The 27721-nt window shown below is 46.2% G+C and overlaps 10 protein-coding genes across 10 annotated transcripts; 3 read left to right on the forward strand and 7 right to left on the reverse strand.

The window, feature by feature from the left end:
- Positions 1–616: 616 nt before the first annotated feature.
- Positions 617–1080, reverse strand: F5891DRAFT_771438 (uncharacterized protein). Its single transcript, XM_041373200.1, has 2 exons — positions 747–1080; positions 617–686 (listed from the first exon to the last, which is right to left on the reverse strand). The coding sequence occupies exon 1, from the start codon at positions 991–993 to the stop codon at positions 754–756; it is 240 nt and encodes a 79-aa protein (XP_041219074.1). The 5' UTR covers positions 994–1080; the 3' UTR covers positions 617–686; positions 747–753.
- A 1106-nt stretch (positions 1081–2186) lies between these two features.
- F5891DRAFT_771469 (uncharacterized protein) lies at positions 2187–4579 on the forward strand. The gene is made up of 13 exons (XM_041373201.1): positions 2187–2240; positions 2300–2458; positions 2509–2533; positions 2585–2641; positions 2693–2880; positions 2936–3030; positions 3086–3286; positions 3342–3486; positions 3535–3548; positions 3609–3724; positions 3781–3869; positions 3924–4049; positions 4103–4579. Exons 2-13 carry the CDS (start codon positions 2406–2408, stop codon positions 4422–4424), a joined length of 1431 nt encoding a protein of 476 aa, XP_041219075.1. The 5' UTR covers positions 2187–2240; positions 2300–2405; the 3' UTR covers positions 4425–4579.
- Positions 4580–5490: 911 nt separating this feature from the next.
- On the forward strand, positions 5491–6179 carry F5891DRAFT_771510 (uncharacterized protein). Its single transcript, XM_041373202.1, has 2 exons — positions 5491–5838; positions 5890–6179. The coding sequence occupies exons 1-2, from the start codon at positions 5734–5736 to the stop codon at positions 6112–6114; spliced, it is 330 nt and encodes a 109-aa protein (XP_041219076.1). The 5' UTR covers positions 5491–5733; the 3' UTR covers positions 6115–6179.
- Positions 6180–7091: 912 nt separating this feature from the next.
- F5891DRAFT_1176447 (uncharacterized protein) lies at positions 7092–9657 on the reverse strand (the record flags this gene model as incomplete). Its single annotated transcript, XM_041365764.1, has 6 exons — positions 7092–8585; positions 8697–8843; positions 8906–9125; positions 9177–9310; positions 9340–9419; positions 9494–9657. The coding sequence occupies 6 exons, from the start codon at positions 9655–9657 to the stop codon at positions 7195–7197; spliced, it is 2136 nt and encodes a 711-aa protein (XP_041219077.1). The 3' UTR covers positions 7092–7194.
- A 3904-nt stretch (positions 9658–13561) lies between these two features.
- F5891DRAFT_962905 (uncharacterized protein) lies at positions 13562–14835 on the reverse strand (the record flags this gene model as incomplete). Its single annotated transcript, XM_041375950.1, has 2 exons — positions 13562–14612; positions 14687–14835. Coding segments are annotated over 2 exons (1200 nt in total), but the record flags the coding sequence as incomplete, so codon positions are not given.
- A 1914-nt stretch (positions 14836–16749) lies between these two features.
- On the reverse strand, positions 16750–17376 carry F5891DRAFT_1258866 (uncharacterized protein; the record flags this gene model as incomplete). Its single annotated transcript, XM_041370107.1, has 1 exon — positions 16750–17376. One exon carries the CDS (start codon positions 17374–17376, stop codon positions 16750–16752), a length of 627 nt encoding a protein of 208 aa, XP_041219079.1.
- An 899-nt stretch (positions 17377–18275) lies between these two features.
- F5891DRAFT_1131252 (uncharacterized protein) lies at positions 18276–19744 on the reverse strand (the record flags this gene model as incomplete). The annotated part of the gene is made up of 8 exons (XM_041364645.1): positions 18276–18408; positions 18463–18608; positions 18672–18800; positions 18860–18986; positions 19041–19234; positions 19298–19406; positions 19459–19602; positions 19662–19744. 8 exons carry the CDS (start codon positions 19742–19744, stop codon positions 18276–18278), a joined length of 1065 nt encoding a protein of 354 aa, XP_041219080.1.
- A 1402-nt stretch (positions 19745–21146) lies between these two features.
- Positions 21147–21681, reverse strand: F5891DRAFT_1196353 (uncharacterized protein; the record flags this gene model as incomplete). The annotated part of the gene is made up of 2 exons (XM_041368276.1): positions 21147–21461; positions 21523–21681. 2 exons carry the CDS (start codon positions 21679–21681, stop codon positions 21147–21149), a joined length of 474 nt encoding a protein of 157 aa, XP_041219081.1.
- Positions 21682–25733: 4052 nt separating this feature from the next.
- F5891DRAFT_985852 (uncharacterized protein) lies at positions 25734–26417 on the forward strand (the record flags this gene model as incomplete). Its single annotated transcript, XM_041377659.1, has 4 exons — positions 25734–25885; positions 25945–26156; positions 26222–26281; positions 26344–26417. 4 exons carry the CDS (start codon positions 25734–25736, stop codon positions 26415–26417), a joined length of 498 nt encoding a protein of 165 aa, XP_041219082.1.
- A 690-nt stretch (positions 26418–27107) lies between these two features.
- Positions 27108–27403, reverse strand: F5891DRAFT_1196355 (uncharacterized protein; the record flags this gene model as incomplete). Its single annotated transcript, XM_041368277.1, has 2 exons — positions 27108–27209; positions 27266–27403. 2 exons carry the CDS (start codon positions 27401–27403, stop codon positions 27108–27110), a joined length of 240 nt encoding a protein of 79 aa, XP_041219083.1.
- Positions 27404–27721: the final 318 nt, after the last annotated feature.

Here is a 27721-nt window from a genome sequence, read left to right on the forward strand (position 1 = left end):
GCGCAAACAGCCTATCATAGCCCTGTCAACAGCTGAAGCTGAGTACATAGCGTTGACCAGCGTGGCAAGGGAAGTACTTTACCTGCAACTCCTCATCCGCGAGCTCTACGACGTCCAAGACCTCCCCACACCCATCTTCTGCGACAACCAAGCTGCTATAGCGTTAGTCTCGACGGGAAAATTCCAATCGCGCACCAAGCACATAGACCTGCGATACCACTTCGTACGCGGCCACGTGAAGGACGGTACCTTCAAGATAATCTACTGCCCCAGTGACGACAATGTCGCGGACGCGTTCACGAAGCCATTGGCACGTCCCCGACTCCAGAGGTTGAGGACATTGATGTGTTTGGATAACGCTCGAGGGGGAGTGTTGAGAGCCGATGTGTCCGAGGGAAGTAAGGCCGAGAGAGAGAGAGCTGAGAAAGGAAAGGACGATACGGCCGAAGAATAGAGCACATCGAGTGCGAGCGTCTCCAAACGGAGAACGTCGACGACGTGTCAACGTCGGCAATCTTTTCGTTCTTTAAGTATATATTTTTCATCAAAGCTATTGCTGGCAGACTCACCGTATAAGAGGACGCTGTTTTCGTCGAAACGTCTCAGATTCGAAACGAATACTGAGACGTAAGTACAAGTCCCACTGTAACGTTCGAGCGCAAGCGCTGACGTACATCTAGTCGTACCTTTGTTCTAGGTACAAACAATTGTTAATAGAGATTCGAAACGAATACTGAGACTCGTACCTTTGTTCTAGCGTGTCGTAAAACCTCCCGCGTGTATCGTTCCTCCACACTCTTCCCCAGCGCTGTCGTATATTTTTGGTTTGTCTTGTGTGTTGCAAATTCTCTGCAGGATGGTTGTTTTTCCTGCGTTCGCTCTTCCTATGACGAGGATTCGAAAGCGACCGATTTTCTCTCTTATCTTTGAAGGATCCATTGGGGAAGGTAAATGTGACTGATTGGAGAAGCGTTTGTGAAGCCTTATAATCATTGCAGTGTGTGAACCCGGCAAATGCGCAACCCGAAGCCTATCTAGAATAGTAGAATCAGTGGGGCAATGGGCAATGGGCTTGCTGTGTACCATGAGGCATCCCTATTTGAAATTAGTCACATCTCGTACACTCACTAGGCCAAAATCGTACCCTTCCGAAGTACTTTGGCTCCCTCAAGCTCCTGAAAACAGCGAACGGGCGTTACCTCACTTACAACAGAGGTCAAGACCTCTAGCACCATAAGGTCAAGTAGTGGCACCCATCGCGCGTCTATTACTGCCCACCACGCCCAGCCTGCAGTCTCCCGCTACCCTGGCACCAGGCTACCACAACTAAGTTGAACTAACCCAACCCATTTTCATGAAGCCTTGAAACGTCGCGCTGCTTTCGACCCCCACGCCAAAGCCGAGGCCCTCCTGCCACTTCCTGCTTTTGCCCAGTCGCACCAGGAAAATGACGGAAAGTTTATTCAAAGCAGAATGTGATTTAGCAATACAAAGAAATTTGTCACTCTAACCACTTAAGAAGGATTGCCGCAAAGAGATGGGAAATGAAGAACGTTGAGTTTAGGTGACGCCTTTCGTGTAGACGAATGATCGTTGGCGTTATTGAGCAGCAGAAACAAGTTGCTGGTGCGACCAGGTTTAAGTTTTCGAGGTCTCGTCATTATGTTATGCTCCACATGGGCATTGGGAACCGAAGGCCCCAGGACAGCTCGTAACTTGCGGTATTCTCTTATCGCTTATCGCAAGGTTATACCGTGTTTTCTATCTTATAATCAACGAGGTGCTCAGAGCCGAACTCTTCCTTAGATCACATCAGCATGGCTAATGCTACAACTTCCCTTTCGTGCCGCATTTTTGGTCACTCAATTCTTGTCATCATGTAGCCCCGCTGAATATATCCAACAGGTATCAACATCGATTTCAGCGAGTCGAGAACGGATATAGAATTTGCTGAAGTATGCATTGGCAATGATTTCCGTTCACCAATTAGACGCCGAGCAGGAAGGAGTTGGCGAGAGACATTTTCTGAGACCATGTAACTTTCAAGTACTCGACCCTAACACATGTTCAACTCACTTGAGTTGCTTCTGTGTCTTTTTCCCTCAGAATGCTTTCTTATCCGGATGCGTTTCTCTTACGCATATGGTACAAGGAACATTTTAAAACCGAACTCAAGCCTGAAGACATTCGTATCGACCTAGATGACATATTCCGTGCGTATAGCGCAAGCGAAGGACAAGGTGAAACAATAATTGCACTCTCGCCTAAATCACTCACTCACACAACCTCACATCTGTAGCATACGTAAAGTGGCACGGAAAAATTAGAATCATCGTCGACCTTTCCGAAAATACTTCAACTGAAGTAAGGATCCACGTTTGGCACCGAAACTGTCTAACTCGTAGATGAAGCTCCTCCCCCTCCCTACCACTTCCGGAATGTTTGAGCGCTGTCCTCGGTGAGTTAGGATGATCATAATGTGCCATTCTTGAGGTTGACGCTCCCAAGATTCCGGATTCTGGTGATAGGAAAGGTATCTGGTTTATCTGATCTCAGGCCAGTGCTGACGACGTGACTTTAATAGGTTGGCGTTGGAAAGTCATCACTGATTGACCACGTTTTTGGAGTAGGCACAAACACGGTGGGTTGAATGTAACGCTTCAACGAGCACAGGTACTCATATTGTCAATAGACCGTTGCGCACGATCAGCGAGGCAAGGCCAACATTGACACACAGTTTACCTCACCGCACAACGACAGGCTCGTTCTCCACGACAGCAAAGGTTTCGAACCAGGGGAAGAAGACAACCTCGAACTTGTCCTAGATTTTATTCGCCGTCGGAAAGCAATGCCTGATAAAGATCAGCTGCACGCTATTTGGTGGGGATTCTATCTCGACCATTCCGTTATGGTGGACTGACAAAATACACGCAAGGCTTTGTTTTCAGACACCTTTTGCAGGCGGACGTTTCCTAGAGACGGGGGCCGAGGAATTCTTGACATGTAAACGTGATGGAAGACTGGGAGACAGTAAGTGAATCAATGAATATACCTTTGCTACATTGGATCTCACCCTTTGTCGAAGTTCCCGTTATCGTGGTTCTTACTAAATACGATATGCTCGTTGATGACATAGAGCTAAATCTAGATGACTCTACCGATGGATTGAGCGACGAAGCCATCAAGGAACTTGTCAAGGACAAAGCAGATGTCGAGATTCGCGATAATTGCATTATACCTCTAGAGCGATTTGCAGGGTCTGATATTCCCCATGCTACGATATCCAGTGTGTACCAATACCCCGACAGGCTCATACGTGCCTCTGAAGCCTAATATTGCAGCTAAAGCTGACTACAAGGAGACGCTCGCCGGCCTAATCCAACTAACTGAAAAGCGCGTCAGCAAGCATTCTACGCCTGAGGCTGGGGTGATGACCTCCATTGCTCAGCGGGTGGATTCTGGACTCAAAATACAGGCGTTGATTAAGTGAGTCTTGCTTACTTTATTCTTATCTGGCGATTTACGCAGCGTCAGGGTTGGCAAAGAAAGTTTGTTTCAGTTTGGCGTTGATGATTAGTGGGTACGATCTAAATTTTTATGTCTGGCAGGATATTGGAAGGCGCTTCGATCAGGCCCATCATTCAAGAACTGCCAGATGTGGGATTGTCTGGATGTGCTTCACACTGACATAGTCGAAGTATGGAACTTCCGTGACCCTCACAAGGTGATGGGTATCTTATTTGTCGTCGTCGCGTCCTCCCTAACGTGATTTATACGTAGTACTTGCGCAGTCAAGAGTTCAGGAAATTGATAATAGACATGGTCGACGGGACACAAGTTGGACCGATAGCTGATCCCGACAAAACCGTGTAGGCTGGTTTTCTACGTCACAGATGATTTTTTATCTCACTGAATGTTTACAGAACTACTGGATTCTCCATGGTTGGCACTGTCGCAAGCGTCCTGGCGGGACCTGCGGCTCCTGTCGTGGTACCAATCGCAGCATGTGTCGTATTTGGTGCATGGGTTTATGATATATACCAAACATCGTGCGCACCACTATTTTTTCATGTGCGGAAGGATATTGACACTTCTTTGTCAGTGACGTGGTGCTTCAGCGCTTCATGGCCTACATCGCCCACCTAGCGCTTGTGTCGCGGACACTTTTTATCGTGTCAGAAAGCCAAGAAGTCACTCGTAGGGCCATCAAACTCGCAGTTGAAGTCTACCTCACCTCTCCAATGTGCGGAGAAGTTGTTATTCGAATTCAGGATCATATTCGGCAATTGAAAGTCTTGGAACGCCGGGATGGCGATACCTTGAACAAGATTGAAGAGGTGGTACAATTTTATAAGATCGATGCGGCAGAAATTTCCAAACATCGGGAAAAGCTCCATGGACATTTGGTGGACGAATCATGGTAAATCGAGAAGTGGTAGCACCTGATTGTTTCTTGAATGATTTTGCGCGTGGGTAGTGTCAGTGCTGGCACGATTGCAGACAGTGCTCGCTTGCACTATACAACTAGATTCATGGCCGATCATAACAATGTAACCTATGTCATACTGTGTTTTATTAATGTTGTGCACTTACCGCTAGACTCGAGCCCTCCAACGTGCCAGGGTAAGTATTGCAATAGTTCATAAAAACTTGGCACCATGCGCAGACAATTGTTTGACGCCTTCTGACCAGGCCTTGGTGGACTGGATGGATTTGGACAGATGGTCATAATATGATTCTTCCCCGACTCGCCGAGGTTCTAGATGAGTCTGGTGCAAGGAGCACGTGCTTGCAAGTTGTGCTTCTTTGAACTTGGATCTCACTCTGAATGACCTTCATGCATTTGCCTACCTCCCTATAGTATAGCTTGGCACCCTTATTTGCAACGAGGTGAGCGGTTCGGTGTAACGGGTAGGACTGTAAGGAGAACCAAGGCCAAACCTCTATAGCGGGAGGCTACGGCTCTGTCTATCGAGGACAGACTACGACACATGCGAGGACTACCGACTACGAGCTAGGACACCTGCCACTCCCGTCTTGTCCTGCCAGAGCGCCCCGCTCCATCGGTCGAGCCAGTGAGTGCTGCCAACTGCTGGGAAAATTGAATGTTCTGACGAATCCGCACTCGTTGAAAGAATCTTTCATATTCATACAGGTGTCATAGAAAGGTCCTGCACTGGCAGGAGACCACTCGAGGTCGAACTTGTGGTCAAGGTGTGATTTGATCGGTTCGTTTTGAGTTTGCATGTTATGGCAACGAACATTGGTGGTCCCTTGCTCGTAAGGATATAATGATGCGCGACGACCAGTCTACCACAAAACATGACGGTTTTACTTTCATCAGATGACACCTGATGTACCAGGAAGTATGAAACGTCCAGTGTTGTGGCTGAAGACACCGTCCCTGAAGCCAAGGTAGCCCAAGGGTTGCCAGATTCTTCCACGGTTGTTCTGCGTTTTCTTCGTCCTTATCTACACGCTGACTGTCATGCGACAGCTTAGGGCAGCTCTCCGTAACCAGAATGACCGTCTCAATTAGCTATCCGTGAAACGCCGACAAACGTGCGATCATGTTCTGTTGAACAATGAAAATTCTGTATGCAACAAGGGCTGATTTCTGAGCCCCCACTTGCCGTACACCCTCTGTCACTTGTGACGATCTAGCTGATAATACAGTCCGACCACCGGCTATCTCTGAAAACTGGAAATAGGGGAGATGCATCTTAATCAAAGATGACAGCATCAACAAAGGGTGCGATTTTGACTGTCACAACGGCTCTTGTGTGGTGCGCGAAGGTCTCGGCGAGTAATTCTAACCTTACCGTGTCTCCCGGAGCGGTATGTCAAAGATCGTGATGCTGCAGTGCTGTACCTAACGTCCCTTTGCAGTACGCTAATCCTCTGATGTACAATGTAGGACCCAACTACACAGTATGGCGCACCTTGTCTACTGTTGGCTTTAATCCCACCAACACTGCACCCACATTCATTCAGGTCTTTGACCCTTTGTTCCTCCATGTCACCAGATCATCCCAGACCTCAACGCAGGCCTCCTTACAAGCAACTGATGCACTCGGGTACAACGGCTGGTACAAGAACAGCATCTCAGCATGATCAATATGACAGAAGTTGACATGGCGCTGGCTTCTACAACGGGAGATGTTAATATACAAGTTCAAATGGGTTGGTTCCGCTGACTTACTACGCACAGATTGTTGATCTCGACCGTCTTGACTTCCAGCTTCACCTTCTGCGGGGCGCTGTCCAAATGTTACATGGGGGCATAGGTCTATACGACGGAGATATTTTGTTCGTCACTTCGATCACGCTTTGCTTTCTCCTCCGATTGTGCCTAGTAGACCTGCCACTGTTATTCGGGACAACTTAACTCGCTCGATGATATCAGAATTCTGAGTGGCACGGACGTCATATTCTTCACTGATCCAATGTGAGTTGATCATAGGAAAATGACGTTTACACTATTTGATATAATAACACCGGTTTAATGGTTAAAGGACTTACTAGTTGTTTCAGGCTAGAGCTGAAAAGAGGGTTGCTCGACGTTCGAATCATTCTGTGTTGGAATCAGAAATGATTTCTGAATAGGCGCACTCTTACCTTCAGCCACTTGTCTAACACTTTCGGCACACCGGTCCGAATGGTGAAAAGGTCCCTCAAGAGTCAAGCTACTCGTTGAGGATGGGAGACTACACAGGAAACTACACGCTAGCCTCTATCGAATCATGTAGTGCGTCCGACTCTAAGCATTTTCTTGGTGGTGGTAATTTTGAACCTGCCGCTGTCAAGGCCCATTTAACTTGTGGTCCTGGAAGCATCAGTTAATAGATGCACAGGGACATCGGAGGAGGACATCTCGAGGGTGATAGGCGAAAGAATATCATGATGGTGTGGAGAGATGTGAGCTACTATATCAAATTATCGTCATGTGGGTATAGATGAGCTCGTAGGGTCACTCTTACCGGACCGCGAATAAGCTTCACAGTGCATGTCATGGACTGCCAGTGTAATCGTCGTGCTTTGGCTGCCATACATAGCCTATGGTCAAGTTCCTGCAATCATCACTGCTTAATGAATCCTCACTGGCATTTGATTCACAAAGATATGTACAATACTACTACAACTGATGCGTTTCAGTAAATGATCTTGAACGAAGATTAATTCGAACAAGTCGATTTAGGTACTCCCAGTGGCTTCTTCATCTTCAAACAACTTGAAATTCATACCCTGCGGAAACCCATCCAAAATGAAGTCCAAAAAATTCCTCCTGTGCTTTCCCAACCACGAAAGACAACCGACGATGGCCATCTCATCTATCCACTTTCCGAGGGTTTGACCTAGAGTACTCCCTCCAGGCGAAGGCTCATATCCTGGGAGCGCTTTCCGCAGTATCATCTTCATATTCAAGAAAAGTAGCTCTGAATGCTCTTCTGACATCTTGAACAGGAGCCGGGCCTTGGGCCTCTCGCGCGGCTGCGAAGAGTATGGTTCTGGTAGGGACCCCAGCGTCATGCGACCAAGACATTGAATTATAGATGCCGTTAACCGGTAATAGTTCTGACTGACGGGATTGGTGGTTGGCCCAGCCATGCCACATATTCCTCGTAATGAATATGCCATATGAAAACCAGAAGAGAAACCAGATGATGAAATGCGCTCATGCATAAACCGAGTGACGTTCACAACAGTTCCATCTCTTGGAGTGCCTTTCTTGAATAGCCTTGGCAAGATTTCAGGGGCCTGTGGGCTGGTACACGAGAGGGCATGCCACACTGCTGGGCTGGTCGACGCACGTGCAAGAAAGCACACTACCGTGACTTCATCTTGAAGCTTTTCTAAAATCCCTTCACCTCCAGACATCACTGCGCCCAGTCTGCTCATGCAAGGTATCATGAATTGGAAGAGTTGAGAAGACGACTCGTTGGAAATCGAAGAGAGTAGGGGGGCGAAACTGACGCCCTCTCCGACAGGCATCTCATCCTCCGAATCTTTGCAGACCTTGAAAGCCTTCTCGACTTCTCGGCTGATTTCGTCTGCGAATGAAGTGGGCTTTGATTTCTCCATGATTCTGAAGACTAGATGTGCCCTGTCGTATGCCGTTTCGAACTGCCTGATACCCATGCATATTTGCATTAGAAGCACATAGAGCACTACATCAACGAGTGTGAGTGCGTCAACGTCCTGGCCGAGGACAGCCGCTGGCGACTGTGATGGTGGGCAAAGAGCCGACACTTCTGTCTCCATGGTATCTGTTAATCGCGCAATGAGCGGAACAAGCAGCTCGCTCGCATGGAAATTGGCTGGCAAACTCCGGAACGCACGCGCAGTGCGGAGCATACTCCTCCTAGACAGGAAGGTCAAAGAGCCCGTCTTCCTCACGTTGACTAATAGGACAGAATTGAGCTCCAATGTCTGGGGTCGCGACAGTTTTGTGATCTTGAACACAAAACTGTCATTCGCCCCTTCCTGGGAGGATCTGTAACGTGCAAGTGACGTTGCAGAATTCCAATCTGCATGGCCGATGTGGGTACCGTCTTTTCCACTGACGTAACTTGGAGTTGGTGGTGCTGGATTCACATTGAGCAAGGAGCTCAGCGAACGGAATCCGCTTTACGTATGCTTGTAATCTCTGGACGCAATACGATGTTACGCAGGATGAGAGCAACGCGAGGGCTAACTATGAATATGCGGTGCAAGTCGGGGTGGCCATCTGCCTAAACCTTCCCACAAGCCAAATGCGTTGTGCGTGAGGATAAATTCTTCCCCTTCCGCTGCTTCCCAGATACTGAAGAAGTAGTTGTTCGCGTGAGTGTGGTAAGTGTAAGCTGGGAAGTGTTCGAGATCAGGTGGGATATGCGATTCAACTATCATTTTTTGAAGGACCTACTTCGCCGTACTTCTCTACGAGTTCTGCAGCATCTCGCATGATGTCCTGAATGAGATGAATCCAGGTAGTATTTGAGGAAGTGTAGCCATATCTCGACAGCAGAATGAATACCCTTCGCCTTCATGAAGGACTCGATCCACTGACGGCCTCCTGCGTTCTCTGGGTGATCCACTTGGAAGTAAGTGCCGGAATATGATACATTGCGATAATGCATGATAAACTAGGAACTTCCTCAGGAGTTCTAGCGACCTCCGCTTCAGAGTGAACGTACCCTGAGGAAGCGCTTATGCAAGTCCATGATAATGGAGGCCGCATGACGTTCGAGATCCGCTAATTTCTCCTCTACTTCGTTGATATTATGAGGTAGTTTCGGACGTCCTGGTAGACATTCGGTACGCCGTACACCTTTCCAATAGGACGAATGTCAAGGCTACCCGTAGCAATATCGTAGTAGTGGACGTATTCAGGATCAACACCGGTGCGTCGGAATTCTTTTTGTCGTTCTGCTTTGGACCTGCAAAGAACATCATTCAGTGCCCTTGTCCAGTGTCTACACACAGAGTGCTCAAGAGGACTCTGAAAACACACCTCACTGGTCCGACTTGAAATCTTCGCAATATGAACCGTGGAATGAAATGTTGGTATTGTGTCATAGGTGCACACGAACTCGGAGAGCCATCTGTCTTCTGAGCTTCTCCTGCAAGCTCTGTTCTGGCTTGTTGTTTTGGCGTATTCCTGCGGCGTCGTGTCATTCTGTAGAGTTCAACAAGTCTGAGGACTGAGTACTGAGCGCTTGAACGTGCGATGAACACGCCATATCCATGTGGCGGTGTTGTCGTTAAAGGGTATACCTTATTAAGTTATGTGATTGATGAAGTTCAAATTTAAACTTCGTTTTAACCAGTGACTACCGGGCATCCATGTCACAGACGAGGCAATTCGAGATCGTGAAAGTCAAAGTAGGTCATAGTCTCAGTATCAGGCGAAGTTATAGTGGTGCTCACGAAAGTCAGAGTTAACCGGTACTCAAACTCCGCCATTTCGTCTCTGAAAGTTTCAACCAGCTTTTATGTAAACGTTTAGAAGCTCCTGTGCATCGATAGTAGAAGAGCTTTACACAAGGAGGTGGCCTCCAACTGCAGGTATTTCTTTTCAACGATAAGATATCGTCGTTCATGTGTGCTGCTCTCATTCGCAAGGCATTTACCCCTTCCACAAAATGCCAGGTCTTGTCGAAATCGAGGACGTCCCTGTCAGAGCCGGTCTTCCCAAACCCTTCGTTCCTCTATGTTACCGGATCATCTGCCACCATTCCCTCAATTGCTTCAGATATTAGCTTTGCATTTGCTCACAAAGCACCAGATCTCAATGCAGTCTTAACTCTCAGCTCAACCTTCGGACATTTCCAAATGGTAAATGGCGGCACAGGTCCATACAAAAGATACCATCACTTTGGGTCGCGCTTTGTTTCCTCGTTCGGTTGTACGTATCAATCATAGCCCTCCCTACAATGTCACTGTTATTCTAGACAGCTTGCAGACGCTTTAACTCGATCAATGATGTCATATTTCTCCCTGGCACGAACATCATGTTCTTCATTGATCCAACGTGAGTTGATTGTAGCAAAATGATGTTTACGATATTTTCTATGGTTCTATCACAAGTATATTGCTTTTATCCATCCACTGGGCAGGTCAGAGTTGTTGCTGATCAGTTTGTGCATCCGAATGGTATCACATTCACCCACGACGGCAAATGTGCATTTGTGTAAGTTTTTTGTCCTTGGATTGCCTTTTGATCCAAGGATAAAGTGATAATTATCAGCATCGACAGTGGTGTTTTTAGAGGCTTCCTCGCAACGAATCAGACTCTTTTGTCTATGGTGTGAGTTTCTTCCATCAATCATGATTGCAATGAGGTTCTGAGGCAAAACGCCTCCGATTCCGGTATTCCCGATTGCATTCAGTTTGATGCCATGGGAAATATCTATTCAGGTTGCGATGAGGGTACTCACATCTGGAACACCGAAGAGACACTCATCAGGAAGCTATACATTCACAGTACTTCGGCTCAGCTGATCTTCATGCAATCGAAATCTGGTCTCTTTATTTTGAATGAGGCGATATATCTGGCAAATGTTCAAGCTCAGGAACTGAGTCTTGCCACATTGTGTATTCACTGTATAGCCACCCTAATATGATCCGTACAAATATCTACATGGCATAGCGCAATATATCATGACACATCTACGCAACAAAATCAGTCTGAGAGGGGGTAACGTCTGCCCACACGCACCCTGCATATGATGCATCCCTGTTAGAGTGTCGAGTCAACAAGAGCAGCAACAAACATCCCCACGTGAAAGGATATAATGCTGATGGTGGCCAAGCTAGACTGTGAGAGTCAGTGTGGCAGCGTGTAAAGTGATTCGTGCATTTCAGGTCAATGTCAATTTCGGCACCTCTTGGCACTTGCACATAGATCTCTAGTTCGTGTACATGTCGTGACATGAATATTGGATCCGCAGAGTGTGACTGACCTTCGAAAATTAGTGCCCGTCCTTCAAATCTCTCCGACTGCCTGAACTTGAGAGCATGATCGAATGTTACACTGGGGAGGCACTCCCGTGCTACGGCAACATAAGTCTACCGACCTCTTCAAAGCATCTGTCAAGGACTCCAACAAGGGCACTAGCGAAATGAAGAAGGGTGAATATTTTGTGGGCAGGATCTCGGAGCGCCAGCAAACTTTATGCCAAACTTGAAGTGCTCCTACGAGTTACGAAAACTTCAAATTTGATGGTTGAAAGACTTACTAGTTATTTCAAGTGAGGGCTGCTCGACGTTTGAATCATTCTGGGCCAGAGTCAGAAACACACACTACGATTCCTGAATACGCACCTTCTTCCCTAAGTTACCTTCAGTCGTTTGTCTGACAATTCCAGCGCATGGGTCTGAGTGGTGAAAGCGTCGCCTCGAGAGTCAAGCTACCCATTTGTGGGGGATACTACATATCAGCATCTATTCTCGTCTATCAAATCACGTAGTGAAGCCTTTACTTGGTAGCGGTAATTTCGAAGTTGTTGTCAAGGTTCATTCAAGTGGTCCTGGAAGCGTCGGCCAATTTGTTAACAGGTGCATGGGGACGTCGGAGGAGGACATCTTGAGGAAGGAATATGATCATGATAGTCGCGGTGTGGAAGGTTGTGAGCTAATGGTTAGTACGTATACAACTGGTAGATCTACCGTAGAGACAGCAGTTTCAACGCCGCACGAGTCTGAGTCGGACGGACCTTGAATCACTTTCGACTTCACAGAATCACCGTGACAGTCCACGCCATGGACAAAGTTACTCACTGCCAGTGTAATCGTCATGCTTTAGCTGCCATGCAAAACCTTCAAGTTCCTGCAATTATCACTGCTTAATCAATCCTCATTTCATTCAAAAATATACAACTGATGCGTCTCAGTAAGTACACTTTATATAGAAGATCAATTCGAACAAGTCGATCTAGGTACTCCTAGTGGCTTCTTCATCTTCAAACAGCTTGAAATTCGTACCCTGCAGAAACCCATCCAAAATGAAGTCCAAATAATTCCTCCTGTGCTTCCCCAACCACACAAGACAACCAACGATGGCCATCTCATCTATCCACCTCATGAGGGTCTCTTCTGGAGTGTTCCCTCCTGGCGATGGCACATAGCCCGGGAGCGAATGCCGCAGTAGCGTCTTCATATTCGAAAAAAGTAAGTCTGAATGTTCTTCTGGGATTCTGTAGACAAGCCGAGCCTTGGGCCTCTCGCGTGGCTGCGAAGCATATGGCTCTGGCAGGGGTCCCAGCATTGTGCGACCGAGACATTGTATTATAGAAGCCGTTAACTGGTAGTAGCTCCGACTAACAAAATTAGTGGTTGGCCCAGACATCGCGCACATTTCTCGCAATGAATATGCCAGGTGGAACCCGGAAGAGAAAGATGATGGCGAAGCCAGCTGACGGTACACAAACCGCGCGAAGCCCACAGTAGATGCATCTCCTGGAGTGCCTTCCTTGAATAGTTTTGACAAGATTTCAGGGGCCTGTGGGCTGGTACACGAGAGGGCATGCCACACTGCTGGGCTGCTCGATGCACGTGCAAGAAAGCACACCACGGTGACTTCATCTTGGAGCTCTTCCAAAATCCTTTTACCTCCAGACATCACTGCGCCCAGTCTGCTCATGCAAGGTATCATGAATTGGAAGAGCTGAGAAGACAACTCGTTGGAAATTGAAGAGAGTAAAGGAGCGAAGCTGACGCCCTCTCCGATGGGCATGTCATCCTCCGAATCTTTGCAGACCTTGAAAGCCTTCTCGACTTCTCGGCTGATTTCCTGTGCGAATGGAGTGGGCTTTGCTTTCTCCATGATTCTGAAGACTAGATGTGCCCTGTCGTATGCCGTTTCAAATCGCTTGATATCTGTGCATATCTGCATTAGAAGCACATGCACTACATCAACGTGTGTAAGTGCGTCAACGTCCTGGTCGAGGACAGCCGCTGGGGACTGTGAAGGTGGGCAAAGAGGCGACACTTCTGTCTCCGTGATATCCATTAATCGCGCAATGAGCGGAATAAGCAGCTCGCTCGCATGGATATTGGCTGGCAAACTCCGGAACGCAATGCGAAGCATACTCCCCCTTGACAGGAAGGTCAAGGAGCCTGTCTTCGTCACGTTCACCAATAGAACGGAATTGAATTCCAAAGTTTGGGATCGTGACAGCTTTGTGATCTTGAACACAAAACTGTCATGCTCCCCTTTCTTGGAGGATCTGTAACGTGCAAGTGCCATCGCAGATTGGAAATTTACTTGGTCGATATGTGTACCGTGTTCTCCACAGGTGTAAATGGGAGTTGGCGGTGCTGGATTCACGTGGAGTAAGGAGCTCACGAAGGCACCAGGCTTCATATGTTCTTTCAATTCTGGACGCGATAGCACATGACGCAGGACGATAGCAATGCGAGGGCTGACTATGAATATGCAGTGCAGGCCAGGGAAGCCAAATCCCAAACCTTCCCATAAACCAAATGCGTGGGATGTGATGATGAATTCTTCTCCCTCTGCGGCTTCCCAGATACTGAGAAAGTAGCTATTCGCCTGAACGTAGTAAGTGTAAGCTGGGAAGTGTTCGAGATCAGGTGGGATATGCGATTCAATCATCATTCTTTGAAGACCACCTTCGCCGTACTTCTCTACGAGTTCTGCAGCATCTCGCATGATGTTTGAATGAGATGTATCCAGATAGTATCTGAGGAAGTATAGCCATATTTCGGCAGCAGAATGAAGACCCTTCGCCTGCATGAAGGACTCAATCCACCGACGGCTCCTTGCGTTCTCCGGGTGATCCGCTTGAAAGTAGATGTCGGAGCACGATACATTGCGATAATGCATGATAAATAGGAACTTCCGCAGGTCCTCTAGCGACCTCCGCTTCAGAGTCAAAGTACCCTGAGAAAGCGCTTCATGCAAGTGCTTGATAATGCAGGCTGCCTGACCTTCGAGGACCGCTAATTTCTTCTCTAGTTCGTTGATATCATCAGTGTTGCGGACGTCCTGGTAGGCATTCTCCAGGCCATAAACCTTTCCAATAGGACGAACGTCAAGACTACCTGTAGCAACGTCATAGTAGTGAACACCGGTGTGTTGAAATTCTTTTTGTCGTTCTGTTTTGGACCTGCAAAGAATATCATTCAGTGCTCCGGTCTAGTGTCTACACGCAAAGTGCTCGAGAGGACCCTGAAAACGCACTTCACAGGTCTGACTTGGAATCTTCGCAATATGAACCGTGGAATGAAATGTTGGTATTGTGTCGCAGGTGCACACGGACTCGGAGGGCCGTCTGTCGTCTGAGCTTCTCCTGCAAGCTCTGCTCTGGTTCGTTGTGGATATCGTGTCATTCTGTGGAGCTCAACGAATCTAAGAACTAAGCGCTGAGCGCTGAGCCCCAGTGGGAACCCACTCTTCCCAGAATGGCTGAGGTTGTGACAGATTAGTTGATGAAGTTGATACTAATGACATTAATAGCACTGGCTGACCCGAGATCGACTCCCTCCTAACACACCGGCGGCAAGCAAAATGACAAAGCACAATAACACATTTGTACAGAAAGAATTTCGTCACATCATGTGATGCTACTAGACGCGGATGTCACATTGAGTTGTTAAACTTACACATCGGGGTGAACGATATTTAAAAGAGGTTTATATGTTGTACAAAATGTGAAGACAATATTTAATATTTAAACTGACATAAAGATGGGTGCACGACTTCAAATTTTGGTGGTGTTTTGTGTGTCATCCAAAATATCAAATATTCACAACCATATTCCCACAGACAATATGTCAACAAATATAATAAATATAATCAGATTTTCCATGTCTGCTTCAATTTAAAGTTTGATTCTTACATAAAACTTTGGAGAAAACTTGAAGTTTTGCCAAAGCTTGACATTTAAATCGAGTTTTAATGTCATGTCATCTGTAAAACTTCAAGTTTTCTCCAAAGTTTTACATGGAAATTGAACTTTAAGTTGAAGCAGACATGAAAAATCTGACTATATTTCTTATGTTTGTTGACATATTGTCTGTGGGAATATGGTTGTGAATATTTGATATTTTGGATTACACACAAAACACCACCAAAATTTGAAGTCGTGCACCCATCTTTATGTTAGTTTAAATATTAAATATTGTCTTCACATTTTGTACAACATATAAACCTCTTTTAAATATCATTCACCCCGATGTGTTACAGCAATTTCAACAAGATATTCCTCGCTTATGATCTTCATTCGCCGAGTTAGCACCATCTCTTGCAACTTGAACTTTGAGAATCTATTCGTATTCTGAACTCTCGTACCATTAACTGAGTTCATTGTTCTCATGGACAATCTGACAGCCATAGTATGTGCTTTGCCTATTTTCCCGCCATCTCCATATCGCTGCCAGAGTTGCAGAGGTCCTGAGTTCCAACGAACGTGAATTATTCTATCCCACTCGGATGCTACACCGATTGACCGGACTCCTAGGTTCGACGCAAGGCCAATGTCCTGAACCTTTCCCAAACATTTCCAGTGGTGAACCAGCACTGCAAATACGAACCTGAGTAATTTATTCTATGAAAACCGTGTGCCCTGGGCCTGGGCCACTCAACCAGTTTAGGCTGGAGGATCATCGTTGACTTAAAGGTGCAGACGAGCCGATGCGATTTAGGGGATAGCACCTACATGACGCGCGCGAGAATGAGCTCATAGTCGGAGAAGATGAGATGAATGAATTGTGCATAGTTATCTATTTTTCTCTACTGGTCTAGCTCATGGGAGACTAGCAATTACCTATAGGCTATCGTGAGTTTTTGTCATTTTCATAAGCCTTCAATCTGAGGAGATGTCCCAGATCCAGCTCGCGCACTACCATATGACAATGGAAGTGAGATATGTGATGATAAGAAGAACAGACGCGTTCTCTATGTAACACATCTGTATCACAGCCTTCCCGTGTCATAGCAATCTCAGTACACACTTGAAGTTCCATGCGTTCCGCTTCACTCATCTCCTGCGTTCATCTCATCATTGTTTTGTCATAGATATATCATGATGAAGCTACTTGTATAATCGTCTGAGATACAATGGCAGGCTGTTATTACATGTACATGTATATGATCTACATGATGTTCGCAAATGGCGACTGACCCTCTAAAAATAATGTCCATCCACAAAATATGTCTGGCAGGACATAGAACGGCTCGCCACTGTACAAATGTCGCAGAGGCACTCCCATCTCAGTGCACAAAGACCGGATTTCTATGAAGTATCATGCAGCTAACGCAAGGTCATCATGCGCAAAGGCAATCTCCCCCAGTCCCCGTTTGCTATATGCCTTGAAATTAAGATGTCCTTGGATATCACAACCTTCAATGGTAGCTATGAAATGGGATTCGGCCTTGTCGTATGCGCCCGCAGTGAGCTCGATGCATGCCGCGCCACAAGATCTGTGGAGAAATATGAATGCACTGCGCAGCTCGAAGAATTGGGAGGATTTTGGGGCTTTGTAGATGAGCTCCCTTGCAAGGGTATGATCCCCCTGCTTGCTTGCAACAATGGCCTTCAACACAGTATACCACAAGATATCATGCGAACGTTCTCCCTCAGACATCTCTACGATTTGTTGTAGGATATCCATGGCTTCGGATAGCCTGCCTTCGCAAAATGCCACCTCTGCAAGCCCCATAAGTGCCTCGCGGCGGGCGAGGTATCGAGTACATGTGCATTGTAGAAGGTTTTCTAAGTGCTCGTTCACCTGGACAATGTCTCCCCTGTAGTAAAGTTTGGCCCGCCAGTGCCAAATCTTGGACAGCAAGCCATAAAAGTGATGTTCCGAGTCTGAGGACTTCACATATAATTTGTCCGCAGATGCTGTAAATCTGCGCATCCGAGCCATATCCAAGGTATACCAAACTTGGGGTTTCATTGGTTCACTACATCAGACATCCAATGATGGAATTGTATAGATATATAAAGAATTACAACAAGTAAAATGCCTATATTATATGCAATATTGATAAGTTACATTGTGAAGTTTTATATAGTAGGATAGAGATGACGGGGCTTGCCAAGTATGTAAGGATGAGCTTCTTTGATAAAGGTTCTAACGAATGATCATGTGGTATCTAGCATTGCAATTGTGACAAATTTGTGGATCATAGTGCCTTTGATTACAAGGGACGCTTGCCTTGACAGAACTCACAAATGTCACCATGGTGATAGTAGCAATTGCAAGGGGGTGTCTGCATGGCAAGGAGGGTCAAGTTTTAAAATTGTGCAGCACCACAAACTCTAGTATCTACGTGTATAATGGATGCCTGCCTTTATGGCATGTCCAATCAATATCATTCTTATCAGCATTGTCCAAAAATACATTTGTTGTACTCGTTACCAGCAAAGTAATCATGACCTTGCTGGTGAATTTGGAGCGAGAATACCAGACTAAATCTGCAGTACAAGACAGACACTATAGTTGGCCACAGCATCAGGACTACCTTGATTGCCAAGGATTGATAAAAACATACAAAAATGAGTGGAATTGATCATTACATTTTCAGTTTGATGTTGGGTATAACCTCGGTATCATAGCATCATAACTATCTTGATTGCTGCCATTGGCAAAAACATATAAAAATGAGCAGAATTGATCATCACATTTCAGTTTGATGTTGGGTATAACTTCGGTGATGTGTTACAAGCTCCTCGCGGCATGCACAGTGTATAGCGGGATCACAAAATATAGATTCTCTACCAGTAGTTACAGTGGAAAATCGAACATTATGTCCTCACTTTATGCTACACACCGCCGTTACCACTATTAGGGACTAAAACTAATTCTTTCATCTGTGCTCGCTTCTCTCGAATCCTCGCTAGCGCACTATTCTTGGCAAGGGGTCGTTGAGCAGTCGAGAATGAAGGGAAGACCTGCCTGGAACGCACTAGACTCAGCGGAACAGAATATAACTTCCAAGTAATCAATTACCTGTTCCACCATACGATAAGGTTATCCACTTCTTGTTTCTCGTCTGGGTCTTTGAAAACGTCCAAAATGGAGTTGTAGAACCTTTCAGAGTCAGTGACCGTGTCAGTGCGTGAAAACACAGGTGATGACGTGAGGGCAAATCGGACCTGGAAGGAATAGTCACTCAGTATTATGGATATCGGAAATATAGATTGGAAACATTGACACACCTGCGTTGCAATGTATGCAACCGAGGGCAAAGTAACTTGGGTCATCTCGTGAATCCGGGCATTACCTGAACGAGTTGCCTTTGGTTCTCTGTCTACAGAACTGGGGGACGTAAAGACGTGTTTGTAGGCCTGTAATCTTAGTTGAGACATTTGGAAGCGACATGATGGAGCTTGTATCATACACAAACCAGTAAGGCGCTTTGAAACAAACCGTTCCACGGATCTTCAGGATCGTAACGATAATCGGCATACAAGAACAGTGGCCACTGGTCTCCAGTCACAATGATCTCGCCACTTCGTAGCTTAGCTTTTGTTCTGTACTCTATCAGTATTTACACCAAGGAAAGATATAGATAAAATATCACGCACTCTGAGTTTGACCAGTCGATACCGGCAGGACATAGCAAAGCACCTGTCCGTTCATGATGAAAGCCGCGGTCAATTTTCACATTGCGAGCAAGAGGAGGAACAAGATTCTGTCCCTTTGGGGTGATCCAGTCGAGTACACTACCTTTGAGGCTTTTTGTATCATCGCCCCTGGCACCAGATGCGCCTTTGGTGAGCTGATGATATGTAAGATAAGTAACTAACTCGAAGTAGTACTAGGAACAGTGGACGGTACTTGCCAGCTCTGCAATGATGTCAACTTCGTCACCTCTGTCCTGCATCAAGCGTTCTTCCAGTCCTGCAACAGACTTCAGGAGCTCTTGAAAAACACGATGCTCGCACCTTTCCCTTGGAGTATACACTTGGTTAAATACAGCAACACTGCAGGAGAGTAACATACTCGGCGGTAAAGTTTTCTTCTGGCGCATCGACCAGTTCTCCCATCCGTAAGATGCCGTTTGTCAGAAGGGCTTGGAAGTTGCAAAGAGCATGAACAGTTCGTCCAAAATGACGCCCATAGTGTACCAATGGGTCAGTCACGCTTCTATATTATAATTGCAATCTAAATCAGTAGCGAATGGCTCCTGCAAATAAGGCACTCACGGTCTTTTCCTTGGACCTAATTGAAGGGCGTCAACTTGTTTGCAACATTGGCCACAAGATTTCTCAGGCTGGTCGTCAGACATGGTTCTACTAGGTGCAAACGATTGCAAGAGAGGATGATAATCAGTTCCGAGTACGCCATGACAACAACTCAACTTACTAAATAGTTCGGCCGTGATGTTTGGTGCAGTTTTGAGTAAGGAGCTCAAACTGTTGCAGGTTCCAGCAATAACGCACCAACCTAAATTAGTATGACAGAATGACAATTTGCCTCCCCTTATGTTTGTGGGTCGGATGAACCTTTTCCTAGCCCTGACTCGGAGTCGCTCCCTCCGATTGGTACTAGTAGTTCGACGTGACATTGAGAATTTAATCCGAGTCCACCGCAGCTTAGTTTGAACTTAGATCTTCAAAAGCTGCTAAACAAGTATCAGTATCCCTTGGTCACACTAGTAGGTCTTGGTTTGTAGGACTTAATATGAGGTGACTGAAAGAACCAGATCCGCACATGATCCATCTGAAACCCGAACTCGTAGTACTACCCTAATCTCAAATCAACAAAATAAAACTTAAGCCACATAGATATAATCAATAACAAACACCAGAGCTACATTTTGCAATGCTTGTCGACAATAAATTATAATAATTACAATGGTGGGGAGCCACGAAAACATCGGATCTATCTGTCCGTCTATATCTGAGAACGTCATCACTGGCACCCTCTGCGACTCGGGGTCATGATATTCTGAGTCATGTATGTGATTACGTGAGTTTTCCTTTTTAGTCGTCCCAAACTATCATAGCCTACTACCACCACACTTAGTTCTCGTAGTCTAGGGTATCGTACTCATCATAATCTAGACACTGTTCCGAGTCCTCCGAGTCGTTGCCTGAATCAGATCCTGAGTCTGAGTCGGACACTTCACTATCTGTGCCGCAATCTTGCAAAGAAGTCACTTCCCCTTCTGCTTCGAAGTCCTCGAAATCTTCCACGTTTACTACTGTTGTGTCGGTATCTTCGCGACTAGTATCAGTGTAGGTGTGTCCAACTCCTAACCCCAAGTGATACCGCATGAACATGTCGCGGTCTACGAAACTAAGTGGCCATATTAGGGTGGGGATAGGTTAATAAAGCTAATGGACACACCAATTGATATAATAAGATTTCCAGTCCAACTTATCCTGCGCATAATTAGAAACACCCTTGCCATCTGAGTGCCGTAGGCCTTGCGAGAACTGGGGAATAATATGGCAGCCACGAAGAACATCGCTAGGATCAACAAAACCAAATGCGTCTGGTTCTGCCATAGGCAGGAAGCAAGCTCGGTCTAACGATGAGTACCTACTTGGGAAATGACCCATGTATTGATACCAGCGCACCCACAGGAAGTCAATTCGATGTGAGCGATAGTCAATCATGCCAGGACCAATATACGTGGCATTGACATGATAAATGCCAAGCACGCGAGCATAGATGTATGGATGTCATTGGTCGTCAGACTCCAAATTGGTCGTGGCGCCAGCTTGTCCCAGGAGCATGATATTGCAGTGTGATGTTGATGGATTTATAATGTCCTGTGCTCGGCGGACATCATACGTTGTGTGATTGAGACGCATCAGATTGTGTCTGTACATGCAATCGGCCTTAATAAAGACATGGCCTTCTGAGTCTGAAGATGCTGGGGTACTAGTAGTTCCTGGGACAGCGGTGGAATTGTTACGATCTGAAAAACTCCTTTCTCCAGTTAAGATCTCCTTAATTTTGGGCAGGAGGAAGCGCTGAAGCTTGGGTAAAAAGTCCTGTGACTCAGAATCAGCACCATGTCGTATTCGAGCTATCGCAACACTTTGTCACACGTACTTTCACAGCAGGATCCCCTAAGTTCCTCTGGAGGAACAGCGTAATATTCTCTGGGTAGTTTTGGGATTTCCCGATGTGGAAATGAGCTTCGGGCGATGTCGCAACTTCCTCCTCATTTGCTACACTGTGTGGCGCTTGTTCATCGTGAATGTGGTGCATACGGGCCTGATGTCGTTCAACTCATATATATTTTTACATACCTACTCGGTAGCGCTTCGGCTCCGCATGACCGCGCTTAGGCACGCTATATAAGCGCCAGCAGTACATACTACACTTTACCTTACTTTACCTCGCATTTTACCTATTACTACTTACTTACTACTTAGCAGAACATAGTAGAAACCTATTCCTTTAGATCTTGCGCTCTCACATCTCTTGCATCATATTATCACTTAAGTCTAGTCTATCTATCATTTCCGCATACGCGCGCGCGCTTTCCCACGCTTCGCGCTAATACGCGCGCGTGTTCCCGCGCCTTGCGCGCACCTGCGCTTTCTCGCGCTTCGCTGAAGCGCGTACCTCTAGATCTTCGCAGCACTCGCTTCCCCTAGGGTCGAACGCACTTGTCTCCTCAAGTAACGCAGACTAGGCAACGCGCGACCTCACAACTTTTTATAGATACTGTCAGGAGCATCATTTGTTCCACTCAGTATTGTTGTTTCTACAGCGGGTAATCTGTTCCACTTATTCTTTCCGGTCTGTTCGATGATACCTAGCTTTTGACGTGCGGTGCTCTAGCTCTCCCTACAATCCACGAAGGATTAAGTACATGATCGATAAGTAGTAGAACATGTTTATTCACCGGTTCAGTGCTGTATGAGTCAGTTGTGCCAAATTTGTGTATTGATGTTGAATAATCCCTGAGGGCGTGCAACTTGTAGGTTTGTAGATTGAAAGTCTTCAGTCGCTGAGTTGACTGATGAGTTGTCGTTACCTCTGCCTCGCCAACATGGCTTCGTGACTGCTGGCGCTGGCGATGTTCTGCTTCCCGCCTTAACTCTCGAGTCTTGAAGGCTATACAGGTGTCTTTCTGGAATTGACGAAGCTGTTTTCCAAGTTTAACAGTGACAGCGTCAAGGAAAACGAGGGTTTCGTCTGTGTGCATGCACAACTTTGCAAGGGCGTGCCAATGGGCGCAAGTAAAAAGCAAAGTTAAAATATCTCTATTGTATGGCTCTGGGAGGAGACCTTCAAATGCAGGGATAGCACACTGAGAGGACAGATATAAACCGTGAAAATGGGTAGGAAAAATATGAAGCATTACCTGAAGAAGGTCTTCGAAGTCACAAGCCCCATTTTCTTCATTTCAGAAGCATTTGAGCTGAATTTTCGGATGGTATCATGGCCAAAGGTCGGAGTGAGTCTATAGCTTGAGTGTTCCAACAGTCAGATGGCCTATATCATGATTATTTAATGAAACATACCGACGATCGAGTTCGTGCACCAATGCGTCACCTGTGTGAGCAGCGCTGAGGATGCGTATCAAGTGGGTGAACAACGCTTTCCAGACACCAAGTTCAAATTCATGCATAAGGTCTACGACCAGCATGATGAACAGATTGAAGCCGAGGCAGCCGAGTCTCTCTGAAAACGCATTCTGAAAGGCCATGGTCAGTATATGTGCAGGGTTCAATAACAATGCGAATGTATTACGGAGGTCGGCACTAATGAATGCTCTTTCAGTATGTTTTCAACGACATTGCTACGAACACCATAACCACGATCATAAATGTGTGAGCGGGAGACGGCGACTTTATCTTGCCGCACATTGTCATCCAAACGTGCAAGCATCTGGCGTTGTTTTATGTCGAGTGACATGCCCAGATTCTGCACACGGGACTTCGGAATAAGGCATCGAGGGCATGGACACCCACCCATGGTCTGTATTGTAGCAAGCAATGCCCTGATGATGGGGTGGGCAGAAAACTTAGTTAATCAACTCTCTACGTTTAATTTTGACTTACTTCTCTGGATAGTCGGCAGAATAGGTGAAGATCCGGGGGTAAAAGTGGTGTTCGATCCCATCACAACAACGTATCACAATACCATGTTTACATGCTTCTAAAAACTCGTCATCCAGCATGATCTTCCATTGTTCATGAAACAATTCCCTGTGGCAATGCGCCATAAAATCAGCGCCAGGGCCTTTACCACCAAAGTGACTTGTAGCGAAATCCTTAAAACTATCTGGAAGCTTCAAGACAATGTATAGCACATGAGTATGACAAACAGCGGAGAGTATGTGGGTACATACGTGGTTGAAGTAGGCAACATGATTGCATAGATGACAAGAAGGCTTACACCTTCTATACTTCGACTCGTTCCCGAAAAACATATAACAGGGCCAGAGTTTTGAATTACCGAAGGAGGTCAGATGAGTCGAGTCTGACCAAAACATGAGAGCAACAATGACCCGCTCCAGCTCACACCCAGGCTCAGGTTGAGACTCTTGAAGTTTACAATGCGCCTCGATGAAGGCCTCAGAGGTATACAGTTCTCCATGAACGCGGGTGGGTTTCTTGGATGGTCCACCATTCCAAAGTAGTTCGTATGGTTGATAGTGGAATAGTTCGTCGTGTGTTTGATTTTTGAGCTTTTCACGAATGACAGATACAAGTGATCGGTGAAAGAAATCTGCAGTCAGGTAGTTGTGAACGCCAGGGTTATCCGCACGTTTGTGGATAGGTATCTTGATATTAATGGCAGTTTTCTTCCATCCGGCGCCTTCAAATGGCATAGTCAGCCGTCCCGCACCTTCAGCACTAGATCCAAGTTTATCGTTGATCAGGTTCCACCGCGTAGCAGATATATCCTCTGGCCGAAACTGAGGATTACCGATGATCTGTAGTAGCTCCCTGAAGCTTTTGTGGGACTTCTGGAGACCGCCGTTCCAAAACAAGTCGCCCAAGAGAAACGATGATTTATTTGGATATGGATAGAAAAGGTTCTTGTCTCCCCCACCAGCGTTCTGATCCCGACTGACTTGGTCCGACGGTGTAAGGGTGAGGTTCTCCAAAGTTGTGACCTCTTCTGGGTCATGAGTCGGCAGTTGATTGCCATAATATCGACGTGAAAGTCCAAACATGTTGGGAAGTGTGACAAAGAAGCGAAGGGTACGTGAAAGCAGTGAACTTGTGTCCGAGGTGGGTGGATGATCTGTGGCGGATGACAGAGTTGACTCGGCCGTGTGTGGGGGCAGTGGTTGAGGAAGAATGTCTCGAAACCGTGCAGGAAGATGGCGATTGAGGAGTCGTGGGCGACGCTGAGCAAGCGACCCTGAATCGTCAACCGAATGTGAAGATTCTGAAGGGCCACAGACATCCTAAAGGACCGTGCCGATATTCAAGTTAATCATAAGAAAGATAGTTGATACTATTCACCACGGCACTCACATTGTGTTCAAATTCGATACCAGTTGCACCTGCACCTGCAAGGTCTAATCTTGACCTTGAATTATGTTCCACTCCATCAATAGCAACCTGCTCAGAACCGATGAATGAAGTCTGACCTGGAGTTGCGGTATCCAAGTCATGCCAGGTTGGAGAGAGACTCGGAGCTGTCTCGTCACGTTCATCTTCTCTACATGGCCTTTTCCTTGCAGTCCACACCTCCTTTGCCTTCGCTAGTGCATTCGAAAGATATTTCTTCCTCTTTTTACACGTCCGCTGATGATTTGCATATGCATTCAGCTGAGTGAAGCTTCTTCCGCACTTGCAAATGGTCGAATATCCTGCTGGGATCGCATAGGAGGAGGATGCAAATGAGTCGTCCATTGTCAGGTCTGAGTTGACGGAAACACTTAGACAAATGGATGGTAGTAGTTCGCTTTCGAAATTGGTTGGACGCTTACTGGTACCTAGTCCGTAATTGCCACGACACGAAATCTGTATAGAATTCAATTAGGAAATAACATGGCGTGCGTGTATCAACTGAGCCGAACCACGAGGAATTGAATAACCCTGACATCGGCTGGGGTTGTCACTGACAAGTCGCGCAACTAGTAAGCAGAACTCGCCTAAAAACTTGAATTGGGAAGTACGATGGCACACATATGTAAGCGCACCAAATGATGCCCTAATGACTCGCCTGATAATCATCTTTATGACAGTGTGGTACTAAACAACATTAAACTAAGGCTAGCATATTAAATAGTATAAATGCTCACCGACCTGAGGGGTGTGACAAGTTACACAAGTTTGATCCGCTCACAGATGGCACCTGATCGTACGGTACAGTCCGGCATTACAGCTGACGAACTTCACGAGTGTCAGCGAGCAAAGCTTGCGGCTCAAGCCAGAAATAGTACAAACATTGTGCTCGAACTGGACAGTGAGACTGGAGAAACGCTAGATGTATGGTATTGGTGCGTTAGCCAAATAGTCAGGAATTATATCGAATATCTTACCCATTATTTGGATCCAGGCCAGTCAACGATAACGGAGCGCGTGTCGTCCCTTCTGACCTCGCAGCATATCGAAAATCCCACCAATTCCGAGGACCTCACTGTCTATGTGCATTCATAGATGACCATAATCCCAATGATCCCCGTGAGGCAGCAATAGTGATGTCAAAACGGGGACTGCGTACAGGAGAGTACATAGCCTGTTGTGCCTTGAGCAAATGTGGATATGTCAGTGAGTTCTGTTGATCAATCAATTTTGGTTGACTTTATCATGGCGCTAATCACTTATGAATGTAGTTTTCATTGAGCAAACATTCAATTCATGCGGATTGCCTGTAAAGCGTTACTCGCGACGAAGTAAGATGCGGCTTCGTACTATTTGCGATAGCTGTTAACAATACTAATCCTAATGTCAATAGGCCCTGACGAGGCCAGACCACTAGATATCGTGTTTGTTGACGGAGAAGGCATGTCCATGGAGAAACTTACATGATAGATGGATGCTGACTTGTCCGCCCATAGACATTAAGCTAGATTTCATTCAGAAACGGCAGCTTCAACGGAATAAAACTCACACGCTCGACAGGCTTCTAAAATTAGATTCTTTCACTCAGCCGGGCCTCACAGAAGCTGAATTTCGTCGGTTTCTTACGCAGTGTAATGATTGTCAGCTTATCATGACAAGACGGACATTTGAGCGCCACAATTGCATAGGAGAGGCTGGGCGAAGAGACCGCGGAACAAAGGTCATTGATCTGACTTTAGAAGATGACTAGTAGTTACTAGTACTAGTAGTGACACGGTAGCCTGAGAACACTCAGCACTACGCTCGGGAAATCATTTTACATGGCTCATATTGCATTTCTCTGATTACAAAAACATAAAGAACAAAGTAACCAAGATACTGGTGCGATATACCTGTGATGTATTGAACAAGAAATACATGTACTAATAAATGATAAGGTCTTAGGAGGAATCCTCGGAATTGTGTATTATACTCGACACATCGCTATCGACATCGTCGAATATCTTCCCTGCAGGTGTCAGCCCACACGCACGAAATACGTCACGTGAAACACCAATGCTGGTGTCGGCTTTCCGAAGTCTGTGATTGGTATGTTGCTCCATATGACTATAGAGTTCTTGTTCGATCAATACCCGCTTCAAGCGTCTCCGAATAAGTCTACTCTGCACGACGCTCTGAACGTTGAGCGTTAATGAGGGCAATTGTGAGATTGCTATCACGACTTGTCTCCCAGAACGGAGGAAGACATAATACGTCCATCTTGTTAATTGTTATTAGTCACATTTTATGAAATCTACTACTCAAGGTCCACACACAGATGATAGAGCCTCTTGTGTTACAGTTTCGTGCGAAGCAGGAGGAGAAGGGTATATCGCATCTTGATCGTGGATAACATGGTCACGCCATGTGGCGCAGCTTAGGGAATTTGATTTGTCAACGACTGGCATAGTCATGGTTGTATGTGGTTCGAGTTGATCTCTAGTAGGGTTAGAGGAGGTGGGAGTTTTGAACAGGTTGCTTCGTATAGTCATTAGCTCGAAGTTCAAGTAGGTAGTAGTTCGGATTGTTCCGAGGGGTTTGCACAACCATGGATCACACACAGCTATGTCCCTGTCCTCATCAAATCACTGCCAGTGCTGTTGTTAGACGCAGCACGCCAAATAAACCACCTATTGTTGTTGAGATGGTCCACATTTTGAACATCTATTTGAGTCCGCCAGGGCACATCACTGGCGCACGAACTTCCTCGATATGTAGAGTCAGCGCGCAAA

The sequence above is a fragment of the Suillus fuscotomentosus genome, assembly GCF_016647785.1.
Source record: "Suillus fuscotomentosus strain FC203 chromosome Unknown F5891scaffold_98, whole genome shotgun sequence".
NCBI lineage: Eukaryota > Fungi > Basidiomycota > Agaricomycetes > Boletales > Suillaceae > Suillus > Suillus fuscotomentosus.